At 49.7% G+C, this 14344-nt stretch overlaps 3 protein-coding genes across 5 annotated transcripts; 2 read left to right on the top strand and 1 right to left on the bottom strand.

Moving 5' to 3' along the window:
• Window positions 1-298: 298 nt before the first annotated feature.
• On the top strand, window positions 299-5880 carry bcl6ab (BCL6A transcription repressor b). 2 transcript variants are annotated; one of them, XM_068341593.1, is made up of 9 exons: window positions 299-424; window positions 2025-2196; window positions 2274-2495; window positions 2766-3545; window positions 3639-3745; window positions 3822-3989; window positions 4080-4210; window positions 4296-4433; window positions 4653-5880. In XM_068341593.1, the coding sequence occupies exons 1-9, from the start codon at window positions 394-396 to the stop codon at window positions 4800-4802; spliced, it is 1899 nt and encodes a 632-aa protein (XP_068197694.1). In that variant the 5' UTR covers window positions 299-393; the 3' UTR covers window positions 4803-5880. The 2 variants fall into 2 exon arrangements, with proteins under 2 accessions (XP_068197694.1, XP_068197695.1); XM_068341594.1 differs by lacking the exon at window positions 299-424 and adding an exon at window positions 457-1631.
• Window positions 5881-6029: 149 nt separating this feature from the next.
• cmpk (cytidylate kinase) lies at window positions 6030-10763 on the bottom strand. Of its 2 annotated transcripts, none has more exons than XM_068341603.1 (6): window positions 10516-10763; window positions 8624-8770; window positions 8341-8493; window positions 8170-8246; window positions 7849-7945; window positions 6030-6859 (listed from the first exon to the last, which is right to left on the bottom strand). In XM_068341603.1, the coding sequence occupies exons 1-6, from the start codon at window positions 10657-10659 to the stop codon at window positions 6818-6820; spliced, it is 660 nt and encodes a 219-aa protein (XP_068197704.1). In that variant the 5' UTR covers window positions 10660-10763; the 3' UTR covers window positions 6030-6817. The 2 variants fall into 2 exon arrangements, with proteins under 2 accessions (XP_068197704.1, XP_068197705.1); XM_068341604.1 differs by having other exon boundaries at window positions 8624-8865; window positions 10516-10652.
• A 143-nt stretch (window positions 10764-10906) lies between these two features.
• Window positions 10907-14228, top strand: fam78ba (family with sequence similarity 78 member Ba). The gene is made up of 4 exons (XM_068341601.1): window positions 10907-11521; window positions 11630-12029; window positions 12174-12453; window positions 12525-14228. The coding sequence occupies exons 2-4, from the start codon at window positions 11695-11697 to the stop codon at window positions 12765-12767; spliced, it is 858 nt and encodes a 285-aa protein (XP_068197702.1). The 5' UTR covers window positions 10907-11521; window positions 11630-11694; the 3' UTR covers window positions 12768-14228.
• Window positions 14229-14344: the final 116 nt, after the last annotated feature.

The raw sequence follows: 14344 nt of genomic DNA, 5'->3' as shown, positions 1-14344 counted from the left end.
CAGGTGAAATAACTCGGTGACATTCCGTCCACCCTCCGCGGCTCCACACACCGTGTTGTGCTCCCACGGCTCAGGTTCCTCTCGGTATTTATAGCGGGTCAGCTGACCTTGTACTTGGACGCGTCCACTCCACGGAAACATTCGCTCCCTATGAATTAAACTAACTAAACCTGATGCAGCCTTGAGCGTAATACACAACAATGACGTGGTGACATGACGTCATATATAACCTGAATGCACAGATAGTTACTTCCTACAGCTGCGCCATGCAGTGGAAATGACGCACCGTGCGCCGCGCAGCTCCCCCACGCAGGACGTAATGGTACGGTCCCATGTTGAAATTCCGAGAATTGAGCTGCTGTGTTTCTTAGAACTGGATTCTCAGAACTGGTGATGCGCAGAGTTTCGAGGAAACTTTTACAAGGTGACTTTTTTTTCTTCCTCTTTCCTCGGTGTTCGTCCGGAGCGCAGCGGCGCGGCGCGGCGCGCCGGCGGCCGCCTCGGGCGGCAGTTTGGCGGAGTTTTTAATGCAGATTTGTGTCTAGAAGTGCACTAACAACTTTACAACTAAGAGTGTTTTTTGGACAGTTGTTCCTATTCGCGTTGAGACGCAGTTTGTGCAGGTTTAACGTGACGGATTCAAACTGGGTGCCCGCCGAGCGCGTCCTGGTGTTTTTGTGACGTCAGGCGTCGTTATTCCGTGGGTAACGTTTAGTTTTACTTGGATTAACGCGGCCAAACATTACCGATCCGCTGTGCCAATGTGGCGCAAACACGGACGGTCGCTGGGGGGTTCAGGCCGACACTTATTGGCTCTGTGCGCTCATTTCTGCTCCCGACAAACATTTCCCTTCATTACTTATCTGAACATCCGATCGCACAGATTTTCCAGACTAAACATTTAGGTGGATTATTCGGGGGATATAATCCCTGTTGACCAATCTAAACTTGTTGGCCTGTTTGCAGCAGAAGTTACGCAGCAACGACTAACCACTCCTTGAAAACAACGTCCTCGGAAATCACGCAGTCTCACTTCATTTATGTTTCTGCTTGTGACATTACTTTAAACATTTGTTTAGCAGGAGAGAAAGTTGTGTCGAATTGGAAGAAATAAATGAGTGCAGGACACAGAAAACCTCTCCGTGTTTTGGCAACCTAATCTGAGCGGCCGGGACGGAATGTGCTCAACGTCAGACGCGTTGGAGACGCACGGAATGGACACTTGGCTCAGTGACGCGCTCTGAAACTGAAACAGAAAGGGCGCCAGTGGTCGTTATGCAATAAATTTGACTCTGATTTTAACTTTAGAGGGCATTGTCGTGTTTTTCTGTGTTACTGACAGGGGTTGACGTTTGTTTTCGGGCTCCAGGATGACGCCAGTCGTCATTCTGAGTCACGCAGACTCGCTGGAAAGTATGAGATTATTATAATAACAGGTCCGATCCCAGCCTGAGTTACTGGACCGTCACTCAGGCCAAAAACAACCCAGCATGACAAATATTAGTGAAGGTTCTTGTTACTTTCTGCTTTGCAATGACGCCCCCCGGTGGTAGAAGGCCGTCAGGACGCCTGAGAGGTCGCGTTGGTGGCAGGTGGATGGTCCTGACTCACGGTGTCGGAATGAGCCGCAGGTGATGAAATGCAGTCCCGTCTGACTATTATCTGTAATTAATTATAAGTGATGACAGTTGAATTGTTTTCCTGGTGTGTTAGAAGAAAGTTAAAACTCATCTGAGAAGTGTGTGTGTGTGTGTGTGTGTGTGTATGAAAGGCGGTCTTTCTGTCCTCTGGATCAGAACCGTATTTATTCACTAAATATTCTGTACAACAGTCTGAAGTCAGGAATTTTGCCATTTATTTAAACCGTCTGTTTCCATGGTTACCATTTGGGCTTTGGTGTGTGCGTGCGTGTGTGTCAGATGAGGGTTCCTGACTTAATTTCATCAAACTCACACACTTCATTGGTTTCCCTTAAACTTCCAAACATCCCATAATCGTGATTCCGTCTGTCCTCCTGACCTCAGATTCCGACAGAATGGCCATGACCGCCGATGGCTGCATTCAGTTCACGCGTCACGCGGGCGACGTCCTGCTCAACTTCAACCGCCTGCGCACGCGGAACATGCTGACCGACGTGGCCATCCAGGTGGACGGCCAGCTCTTCCACGCCCACAAGGCCATCCTGGTGGCCTGCAGGTGGGTCAGCAGGTCGCAGCACGTTTGAGCCAAACGTCTTCATCATACGTAAACCGTGTCTCCGTCTCCCCCCTCAGTGGCTTCTTCTACTCCGTGTTCATGGACCCTGAGAATGTAAACCTGAGTGCCATCAGCTTGGACCCCAAAGTGGACCCCAAGGGGTTCTCCGTCCTGCTGGACTTCATGTACACGTCCTGTCTGAGCCTGAAGGACGGTCTGGTCCTGGCCATCATGAACACGGCCGTCTACCTGCAGATGGAGCACGTGGCCGACACCTGCCACCGCTTCCTCCAGTCCAGGTAGAACCAGAACCAGTCTGAGACATCCTGTGACACCCCTGAATTCCAAATGTTACTTACACAGGTCAAAGATCAAAGCTAGTGCTCTGACCTACTGTCACTGATCAAAGCAGTAGCTTTGATCTATGGTCTTCACACACTCAGGAACCTTATCCAGTTCCTGAATGTACAAAAGTTACATTTTGACCTTGACCTAGTTTTCTCAAGGTCACCATCTGATTTTTGTCCCCCCTGCTGCCTGAGTAACTCACCCTGATCCTGTCTCTGTAGGCACCTGTCTGTGAACATGGAGGGGGTGCAGACCAAATCGTTGCACCTGTCTGAGGACACGCCCTCCATGAGGCCGGGGCCAGATGTTCAACACAACTACACCGTGACCCCCTCCCCCCTGGGCGACGGCCGAGGGTACGTCCCCAGTGTGTTCAGAGGCATCAACACCTCCGGCTCCTACCACGTCTACGGCGACCATCACGCCCCGCTCGGCGACCTTCCCAGAGGGGGGGGGCGATGCTCCGATGTCCCCAGAACCATGACGGCTCACAGCGAACCCACAGCCACGGTGCCCCCCCACCCCAGCGTTTCCACCTACGTCACCCGGCCAGCAGGGGGCCACCAGAGGCCCGACACGCCCGCCGAGGAGAACGGGATTCAGCACCCGCAGACGGGCTGCCTCCGACTGTCCCCGGGTTTCATCAGGGGTGTGATCTGCAGCCCCCGGAGCCCCCTCAGGTCCGACTGCCAGCCCAACTCGCCCACCGAGTCCAACAGCAGCAGGAACGCCGCCCTGACCCTCAAGCAGCCCCCCGCCTGCCCCAAAGACGCCAAGGCCCGCAACTGGAAGAAGTACAAGCTGATCGTGATGAACCAGGCCCCCGATGGGAGCGCCAAGGAGGCTCAGGGCGAGGGCGCCGACGCTACAGACGCCTCGACCACGCCCGGCTCCTGCAGGATCAGTGCGACGGGGGGGCACGATGAGGTCCAGGAGGGCGTTGGCGAGCGTGGAGAAGAGACCCTGGCGTGTCGGAACGTGGACAGCTGCGTCAGCATCAGGTACGGCCTCAGCTCCACGCCCAGCTGGGGGCGTGGCGTTAGGGATGCTAATTAGCTCGATGCTAAACCTCCAGTCGTTTTCTCCTCACGCAGCCACCGGAGATGCTCCTCCTGCGGATGCGACAGCCCCCGGTGTGTGGAAACGGGTCACTTGTCTCCAGACGCCTACAGGCGGGACGACGCCACGCCCTCCAGCTGTGGTGAGTAGAAGCGCTCAGGCGTGAGGACGTCCTCACAAGCAACCGCGTGCTCTGACGCTCACGCCGTCTCTTCCAGAAAACAACACGTTCTTCTGCAACGGCTGCGACTCAAAGTTCGCGGAGGAGGACTCTCTGAAGGAGCACATGGCGCAGGTGCACAGCGACAAGCCCTACAGGTGTGACTGCTGCCAGGCCGCCTTCCGCTACAAGGGCAACCTGGTCAGCCACAAGACCGTTCACACCGGTACGAGGGGATCCCGTGCACGCGGCGCCGCCGCCTCCACCGCACGCGGGTGACGCCTTCGCTCACTGCATCACTGATCTTCCCCCGCAGGTGCGAAGCCGTATCACTGCAACATCTGCGGCGCCCAGTTCAACCGGCCGGCCAACCTGAAAACACACACCCGCATCCACTCGGGAGAGAAGCCCTACAAGTGTGAGACCTGCGGCTCCAGATTCGTGCAGGTAGGAGGGGGAAGGAAGAGCTGCAAACACATGTTTCTTTTGTTTGTTAAACGACTGTTTGGTTTTTTCCCCGTTTCTCCTGTAGGTGGCGCACCTCCGCGCCCACGTATTGATCCACACCGGAGAGAAGCCCTACCCCTGTGAGATCTGTGGGACGCACTTCCGCCACCTGCAGACGCTCAAGAGCCACATGCGCATCCATACAGGAGAGAAACCTTATCATGTAAGCCCACACACACACACACACACACACACACACACACACACACACACACTTACCTGGCTAAAAAGGGAGTAATCCCTTCTCCTCCATGTGTCTATGAGCGCTTATAAGTCTTGAGCCGTGATCCTGAAGAGCTGAGGTATAGCTGTGGTGGGCGGGGCAAGGGCGGGGCCCATCTGAAATACGATTCTGAATTATTCCTCCTCCTTCTCCCCCCAGTGTGAAAAATGTGACCTCCACTTCAGACACAAGAGCCAGCTGAGGCTTCACCTCCGTCAGAAGCACGGCGCCGTCACCAACACCAAGGTGCAGTACCGCAGGGCGTCCAGCGGGGGCGCCACCGCGGCGGGCCTGACCACCTCCTGCTGAGCCCCGCCCCCGTTCATCGCTTTCGTTTGCCTTTCATATCGACTGCCATGTTGTAAAAAATGTTCATTTTCCACCAATATTCACGTGAATATTACGAATGCTCTTCGGGGATGAACGCTCTCCGGTGTTTCAGAGGTAGCCGAACGCTTCCGTCGTGAATGTGAGACGTTTTTAATGTGAATCTGGTTTAAATTACTAACAGAATGTCAGCGCTGACAGTCCTCGTTCTGCCTGAGAATCACTGTTACCGCTCTTCTCTCCACGCTGGTGTGACATCATCAGTCATGTGATCACAGATCATGCCGTTGTTTGTCATTACGTTGTTTTGTACATAAGATAATTTATATTTTCAGATTGCCATCTGCTGGCAGAATATGAATATATTTCCATAGTATTTTCTGGAGTGAAGTCGGTGCGTCTTCACTGGCTGTCGATATGCAGTAACAAGAGCGTTACGACTCTTCATAGTTGATGGTACGTATTATTATATGTACAGATTTTAACTCACTTTAACATTTGCTACGCACATGTTTGTGTTACGAGTTTGTGGCTCTTTATTATTTTGCACATGTTTTAATTCATATAATTTCACTATTTCTTCTTAAAAAAACAAGAAGCTCAACATGTTTTGGTCGTCCCATGCCCAGCACCAGCAATGCCGGTGTTTTCTTTGCAGTATTGCTAAAAAAAAAGTGTTGCAATGACCTGATTTCCTTGGGCATTGTTAAAATTTACAGTTTATTTAATTTTATGGATTATAGTGCCTTGAATTGACTATTTGGCCACCTCCCCAGATTATTAACGCGTGTGAGTTTGACAGAATGTATGCCCCAGTAGTTGCTGCTTATATGGTGTCACATGGTCCCTGTTGTCAAGCGAGTGTGTATGAGTGTGTGTGTGTGTTAGGTACTATTGTTTTGAAAGCTAATCTGTTGTGTAGCTCTTCATGCAGGTAGACCAGGCCTCAAGCTAAACAATGCTCAGGAATATTCAGAATGTTAGAAAATGTCTTCATACCTGCAGATATGTATGAAAAATACTGTATATGACATGAAAATAAAATGTACATTAAGTAGCAGCTGCTGGAAAATGTCTCTACAGCTTATATAAGTGTGTGTGTGTGTGAGGAAACCATTCTCACTGTAGTCAAATCATGCAATGTAATGAAATATGCTAGGTTTCAAACATAATTGTTAAAGTATGTCATATTTAAAAGACAACTAAATAAGAAAAAAAGGGACAAAATGGATTTGTAAAAAATGTATTTACCCATTGAGATCATTTCATTATGCATTGGACAGCATTTATTTTACTACACAATTATTTATTCACTTAGTAATGAGTGACTTCTCATCCTGTACGGAATAACTAACCGGAATAATTTAAATAATCCTGGAACTAACTCCTTCAACGAGCACAGCGATGTGAAGCGCCCCCTACCGACCAAAGCGGTTTACAGCAACAAAAAAAACGAGGTTTGTAAGATCTTTTTAAATAACTTGACCAAAATACTTTCATGTAATGGACGACAGACATTTTTCAAGAGAAAGAACCAAACAAAAGCAAACGGTACAGGTTGGACAGATTTTCTTCACCATGTGTTTCATTGAGTGCTCCTCACAATGGTGATGCATCGGGGCATTCTGCTTTCTAAAGACCAGAATAAACCATTATTGCAGAGATTTACAGCCTTCAACCAGAAAGTATCGCTTGCAGCTCGTCATTATTTTTGTTCCTATGCAAAAATCTGAATCTTATGATGAAATGCAGTTCTTGTGAACATGATCCAGCTGATTCCAAGCATCCGTTCAGGCCCTACCTCTCATTCATACCAGTACATGTGTTGCGCACACACACACACACACACACTTTCAACCAGTGCAGCATTTACAAAAGAAATGTACACACACAAAAAAGTAACCAAAAGTAAAAAGCCACATGATGGACATATAAACTTTTTATAGCAAGTAAAAAGAAAGCTAAGGGATTAAACGAATGTTGTTGGCAGCAGAAACTCAGCCTTCCTTGTCAAAGATGGCTTTTACATCAGTAAACACCTGGAAGAGAAAGAAGAAACATCTCATTTTGTGATCTTAAGCAGTCACTTTATTTAAAAAAAAATACCTCACTGCTACTTTTTGGCTATTATAACAAATGTTAGCCCGTTGTTAATGGTCTATGAATCACTTCAGTCCAATATGCCTCCAGAACCAGCAGCAGTTCTTTCTCCTGTCGACTGACGGAACCATAAACTCTCTCAGTTCCATGTTGGAAGTTTTTTTATGGAGAACAAAAAAGTACAAAGACCAATATTTCCCAATCACACGTCAAACAAGAGGGTTAATGTTAAACTAGAAAGTGTCCTTTCCTGGGAGATCTAATGCCGTATCTTCCACACTTGAGTTAAATTCTGCTTTAAGTTAAATAAAGTTGATTTTTTGAACAATCCCCCCCAGGCAGGATTTGATAGAATGTAGTGCAATTAGATATGTTCCATGAAATGAACAACTGAAAATTGTTTCAGCCATTGAAACCCAAACTGAGGATTAGAGTGAAACGTCTGAAATGCACACACACACACACACACACACACACACACACACACACACACCCCTATCATTTGAACTCCGGTCTTCCTGTCGCTTCTCCTCCATCTAGTGGCCGTCAGACGAACTACACCTTTAGTTTTATTCATTCTATTGCTGATAGATTTTTCTCCTTTAAATCCAACATTATTTTATTAGTAGTATTTGGTTCATTCTTATTAAAATCCCTCAAGTCAAGTCATAAGCACAGGTCCTTACAATTTCCAGGAACACTGTGGAAACTGGAAGCAAATCCAAAAAGAACTAGAGTGGAGGCCACCAAGCCCTGGAGTCAGGCGTGGGTGAACACACGTCTGAATGTCTTTATTCCTCACTAGAGTAAAATCACTCAAATGACCAGAGTTTTGTTTTCAAATTAAACTTGACCTACAAGTTTATTTTTTTGTGTAAAAATTTAAAAAGCACGTTTTGTCACTAATTTAAAATTGACTTCCACTCACCTCCTCTACGCTGCGAGAGGCGTCTACAGAGCGAACCTTTCCCAGCTTTTCATACAGTTCAACAATTGGTCGCGTTGACATCAAGTAGGTTTTGATTCTGCGTCAGGAAAACATGCGTCAGTTTGGGGGTCACATAACCCAACCAATCCAAAAAAGGGGCAAACTAGGCAGAAAACATACACACAGGAAAAACGGCTCAGGCAGATATGCTGGCTGAACTTTGTTCTGGACACATGGAACTCAACAAAGAGCAGCTGTGTGTGTGCCTCATTCTAAAACCTGCGGTTCAGCATGGCTTCTGTTGGAGCTGCAGCGGCGTACCTTTTCTCCAGGCTCTCCCTGTTGTCGTCTGTGCGTCCGCTGCTCTTCCCTCTCTCTAGACATCTTCCAATGCAAACCTGTGGACGAACAGAAAGACCAGTTACACGCTCAGAGGAAAATCGCCCTGAGGAGCGTGCATCTAAAAGACGGTTTGTCCTGCCTGTGACCTACCTCGCTGTCGCAGTCAAAGAAAAGCACAAATTTGACGAGAGCCTTTTCATCCATGGTGGAATTCCACCCCTGGAGGTTGTCCTCATTGCGAGGGAAACCGTCGATGAGAAAGTGGAACATTTTCTCATCTTTCTCCATGGTCTGTTGCATCGCCTTATAAAAGAAAAAAAAACACAAACACAGAAATATTTCAGATACTCTTTCCGATCAAACTGGATCCAGCTGACAATCTGACACACGTTCTGTTAGCCTGCTGGTTCTGTCAGCCTGGATCTGATCCTACCTTCCAGAGTAGCTGGATGGTGATGTGCACAGGAACTATTTTGCCCTCCTTGATGTAGTTGGCGATGAGCTGCCCACACTCGGAGCCCTGTCGAGCTTGTTCCTCCCTCAGCAGGTCCCCGGCAGACAGATGGGTGTAGTTGTAGTGCTGGGAAACCACCATGAGGAGAAGTTTAGGAGAGTGTATGTAGCGCGATGGATTCTGTCAGCTGTTTGAAACGAGGCAGCAAGAATGAATCAACTCTGGTGAAGAGAAAGTGACAAGTGGAATTTTTTAAATGTGTGGATTTCCTTCAATCGTGAACCTCTGATTGTAAAAAGACGGGCCTTGAATCCTTGAGTCAAGAGCCAGACGGACGACAGTCCTGTGTGAATGAAAGGAGGTTCTGTGTGCTGCTGCCATTCAGGCCCGACCGCCGCCGGCCTTCAAGAATGGCAGCGACACCTAGGAAAAGTCCACGCACAGAATCGGCTCTTTTGGATCAGGAAAATGAGACGAGATAAAAAACATTTGCACCACTTTCCATTTTTCCAGGAACGTCCTACTTTTGTCTTTTATAATAAATATGGTGTAAACCCTCGGTTTACGACCGTGCACTTTCTCCCCTCTCTGAAAGGGAAACTCATTACTAAGGGTGTGGTGTGTTTAGTTTAGCTATGAGGGGAATCTGTTCAGAAAGAAAACGCTGCCTCTAAACGCATCACTGAGCTACTGAGATGATTGACCAACATTTACAAAAGTAATTAGAGTTAAGATTTGTTTCATTGTTGAGTTAGCCACAATCTGGGTGTGATGAGAACTTGGCAAACGTCCACCAGTCAATACAAGTCTGATTCAATACGTGTGTTTGTTCATGACGGTGGAGAGGTCAGGAGCTGAACGCTCGCCAACAGCCTCCACCAATGCCACGACATCCGGGAGCCGTATTTGTTCTGGGCTCCACCCGGGTGTAAAGAGACGCCTTCAGCGTTCTGTTCTGACGCAGCGTTTCTACGGTATGACAGGTGGATTGGGCCAAAAACACTAATACAAAGAGCATCAGGCAGAGCACTGGTGTTAACACAGCTGTCTGCTCAGCAGGTGGATGAAAAAGAACCAGAGACGTCAGGATAGCAGCAAGTGGGTCGACTCCTGTCAAAACATTTAAATCATTTTAAAGCAGGCAAATGTGCTATCTGTGTTAACACAGTTAATATCAGCTGGGCTAATGAAGTAAAAAGGTTATCTTCTGATCAGGTGATCATTATTAAACAGGTAAAATGGTATCGATACACAGCTAGGCCTTCAGACAATTAGAAAACAAAGTGGTTTAAGTGGGAAAAAAAGCAGTTAAAGTGTATAATAAATATGCATAATATTAAATACATTATGCACGTACTAACGTGGAACTGGCTGCAAGGGTTATTTTTGTTCCATATTAACCTGCAATTAATCTCAATTATAAAAGATTGAAAATTATTTAAAATAATAATAATAAGAAAATTAAACATAAAAAACGTGAAGTAAAGCATCGGTCTTCGTTTTTCACGGAACAACCGTTAAACCCTTCATTTACCCTCTAGAAATATTCAGATAACTTCCGTTAAGTGTTTTCCGGTAGGTTTCCGCGGTAGGCCTCTTCTGGAGGAGGGGACACCGGCTCGGTGACATCCCGCAGCCCCGGTTGACATCACGGAAACCGGCTGTGCGGCTAGCTAGCTAGCTAGCTGCTAACACCGGCCGGTTTAGAGGACAACCGGAAGTCCGAGTAATTCAAACACCACCGGGCGGAACCGGGACGTCAAAGCCCGGAGACCTCCCGGAATCCTCTCACGGTGACTCCGTCACCTCCCGGTACCCGTTCAGCACCGGAACGACCGGTTCTCGTTGTCCTTCCTCCCGTCATCTCTTACCTCCACTATCTTGGAGCACTGCGTCCCCTTCCCGGCGCCCGGCCCGCCCAGCACGAACACAACCTGCGGCTTCATCGTCAGCGACACCCGGGGACACAAGCGCGAAGCCTTCTGGGAGACGGTAGCACACAAACGCCTGATCATACACCGGCACCGGCGGCGGGACTGCGGCGGACGGACGGTGACTGCGTGTCAGCACCGGGCGATAGGAAGTCGAAGCGGGGCAGACACCACTTCCGCTGTTGATTCCAGCGACCAATGGGGTTGCACGTAGGATGACGCAGGCCTCTAAGCCCCGCCCAGGCGCACTTGTTATTTTTTCATTGCGGCGCTCGGTTGACGCCCCTCCCCTGCCTCCCCAGCATCAGCACCTCCACGCCGAGCCGGACGCCCCGCGGCGGAGAGAGGATGCTCCGCGGAGAGGAAGCTCCCCGGGGAACGTTCACGGCACCGACTGGGAGCCGCCGGTTACCGGCAGCCGTTCCCGCACGCTGTGCGCAGCTCCGATGCCTCCGTTCATGATGCACCGACACACGAACGGAAACACGTTAAAACCTCGGATTCCGGTCGGGTCCTCTCGCCGGTAGGCGGCACGTTCCCGCCCGTTCGGTTCTGTTCATGTGGGTCAAGGTGATGAAGAGGCTCACGTTGCGTTCTGAACAGATGCGGGGCTAACACGGGCGAGAAGCCGAGCAAACAAAAGGCATCCAACCCCCCCCCCCTCCTCTCCTCTGACGCACCTGGCCGCCCTGTCTCCGCCTGACATGACGGCCCGGAGCCGGGGGCAGAGCAGCAGCATCGAGGGGCATCAAGGGGAGTCTACGGACGCACGGCGGAGGAGCAGCAGCAGCCCACCGGAGGCCGGATTGCAGTTTCTGGGGACGAGCGCCAAGGGCAGTGCGGCAGTCAGCAGGCAGACCGGGGGGAGGAGGCTGCGAGGATCTGTGACACCTCCCTCTCTGGCCCCGCTGTGCTCTCACCTCCGCATCTCCCTCAAAATATGAAGGTGGATGCTTTTTTGGTGGATCAGTGGTGATTCTGATGCCCCCCACCCTCACCCCACCCCCCACCCACTACCACCATCACTTCCTGTGTTCATTTCCTTCCCAAACAGTCCGTGATGATGTGCTTTTGAAGGGTTAGCTCTGCTCTTCAGGAGGGTGGACCCCAGAGGGACCGATGTGCAGACTGGCCAGGTATCATTTGCGCCCTTCGTCTCTGGTTTTGCTCCTTCTGTTCGTCGCCTGCACTATGGGATGTATTCAGAGCATTGCATGCAAGCCCCGCATCAGACGGGAGAACATTGTGGTGTACGAGGTGTCCGCCTCCATCGACCAGTGCCCCACCATCATCGAGGAGAACTCCCCCATCGTGCTCCGGTACAAGACGCCGTACTTCAGGGCCTCAGCAGGAGTTGTGATGCCCCCGGTGCCCCGCAATGAGACCTGGGTGGTGGGCTGGATCCAGGCCTGCACCCAGATGGAGTTCTACAACACCTACGGTGACATCGGCATGTAGGTGTACCCCCCGTTTGTGAACTTTGTGTTCAGGTCGGTGGTTGGTGCTGCAGCTCTGTAACGCTATTCCTCCTCCTCCTCCTCCTCCTCCTCCTCCTCCTCCTCCTCCTCCTCCTCCTCCTCCTCCTCCTCCATCCACAGGTCCAGCTGGGAGTTACCAGAGCTGCGAGAGGGTCGAGTCAAGGCCATCAGCGACTCCGACGGCGTCAGCTACCCCTGGTACGGCAACACCACCGAGACGGTCACCCTGATCGGACCCACGTCCAAACCGTCCCGCCTGACGGTCGGCATGAACGACAACTTCTACCCCAGCGTGACCTGGGCGGTGCCCATCAGCAACAGCAACACGCCCATGCTGACCCACATCACCCGGGACCAGAGCTTCATCACCTGGCTGGTGGCCATGAACTCCGTCACCAAGGTAGGGCAGGAACAGAGACTACCTTTATGATCCCATCATGCACCTGGTAAACGTCGTGCTGTCCTCGCCAGGAGCGAATCGTGTTGCAGACGGTGCGGTGGCGGATGCGGGTGGACATCGCCGTGGACCCGGACATGCCCCTGGGCTCGCGAGCCTCCCTGGTGGGGCGACCCTACCAGGAGCAACCCAACATCCTCAACTACCAGGAACCCATCCCCCCGAACGCGTTGGGGAGGCCGAACGCCAACGACGCCCAAGTGCTGATGTGGCGGCCGCGGAGAGGGGCGCCGCTGGTGGTCATACCCCCAAAATAACAGGAGCAGGGGTAGTTTAACGGATAAATGCCACAGAAAAGGGAAAGCGAGGAGTCCTATGAGAGAAGAGACGACTCACGGTTTCCCTGAGCTGCCTTCAAGACGCCTGGAAGATGTAAGCGGACCAGACTGCATTTTACATCCTGGATGTGATGCTTAAGCTGTCAGAATGGAAGTTTACAATAATTTAATAAGGGCCACACTCATTTTGAGGATCATTTGTCTCCTTGACAAAGTTTGGAATGCATTTAAGGCTTTTTAGCGAAGAAGAAACAGTTTTTTATGGACTAACACAGAGGTGAAAACTGCATCCTGCATCCTTTACGTAGTTTTAATTGCATGAGAGAGCCAGAGAGATGTAAAAATTGACAATTTAAGAATAAGATGTTTTTTATGACTTGATTACCGAAGACATTTTGATTGAAAAGTCGGACAAAAAAAAAAAATTCCAACCTCATCAGTGCCAAGAAAGGCCTTTTTTTCAGCACATGCAGTACCAGAAGTTAAAGGATTTAATCAGAAGATTTAATGCACACATAGTATTATACGGATATTTTTAGTTTTGAGACTGCCTCCTACATCGATCAGATTTTACGAAGAGCGCCCACATTGCATAAAAGTCTGGAAGGGAAACAGATTTCACTTGATTTCTGCTGACACACCAACGGATTTCCAGTTTGCCTCTGCTGAGGCGCTCAGATGACTGGGGCAGATCGGAGACACGAGCCCCACCCGCCCGCATGTTGAATAAATAATGTCAGCGATACTTTTAATAAGTCTGACCTGGATGACTTGGAGAAGTGCCATAGGACCAACTTCAGACATGAGGCTGACCTGATGAGGCCATGTGGTGTCAAACACGCAGAAATCTACCGACTATCAGGGAATCTAAATATGCTTCATGGTTTCCTTGATGTGGGATTAAACCAGATTGCAGTTTGAAAATTCTATATTGAACTAGTGTCATTTTTCTGTCTTGTTTCATTCACTCGTATTACGTGACAGCAGATTTCTGCAGGTAATTCCGGATGAAGGCATCCTGTTCGGTCCACCGGATCACACTGCGCTCCGTCCTTGTCGCCGACCGGCGCTCCACCTGCAAGTCACATGACTCATCCTCCATCTGTGCTTCTCTCCAGGTTGTCAAATCCACAAGTATGTAAAGATTATTCCTGGTTCTGACCGGGACAGAAGACAGGCGTTCAGGAAGGACGTCTGGTTTTTGTTCATCTGCCTGCTGCCTTTGCTGCATGTCAGCCACCCAAAGGGTTAAAACAGGATGCTGGTGAATTCAGAGGGTCCACATTTGTTACGGCACCACACTTCATTCAACCATCTGTTGCTATAGAGACAGGGTTGGGATTTCTAAGTGCGCTGCAACTGGAAAAGAAAAAAATGTGCCAGTTCAAAAATATTCATGGGTGTGTTTGTCTCTGTTTGCATTCATTACTATGTATGTGTGTGTGAGTGTGTGTGTGTGTGTGTGTATGTATGTGTATGTACACACACATACACACACACCTGCAGCTGTGATTGAAGCATTGATTTCACTTTGAAGTAAGAGAAAAGATCAAGTA

The sequence above is a fragment of the Antennarius striatus genome, chromosome 18 (assembly GCF_040054535.1).
Source record: "Antennarius striatus isolate MH-2024 chromosome 18, ASM4005453v1, whole genome shotgun sequence".
In the NCBI taxonomy this organism is placed as follows: Eukaryota; Metazoa; Chordata; class Actinopteri; order Lophiiformes; family Antennariidae; genus Antennarius; species Antennarius striatus.
The sequence above is the reverse complement of the archived record's forward strand: the minus strand, read 5'-3'. Positions and strand labels throughout refer to the sequence as shown.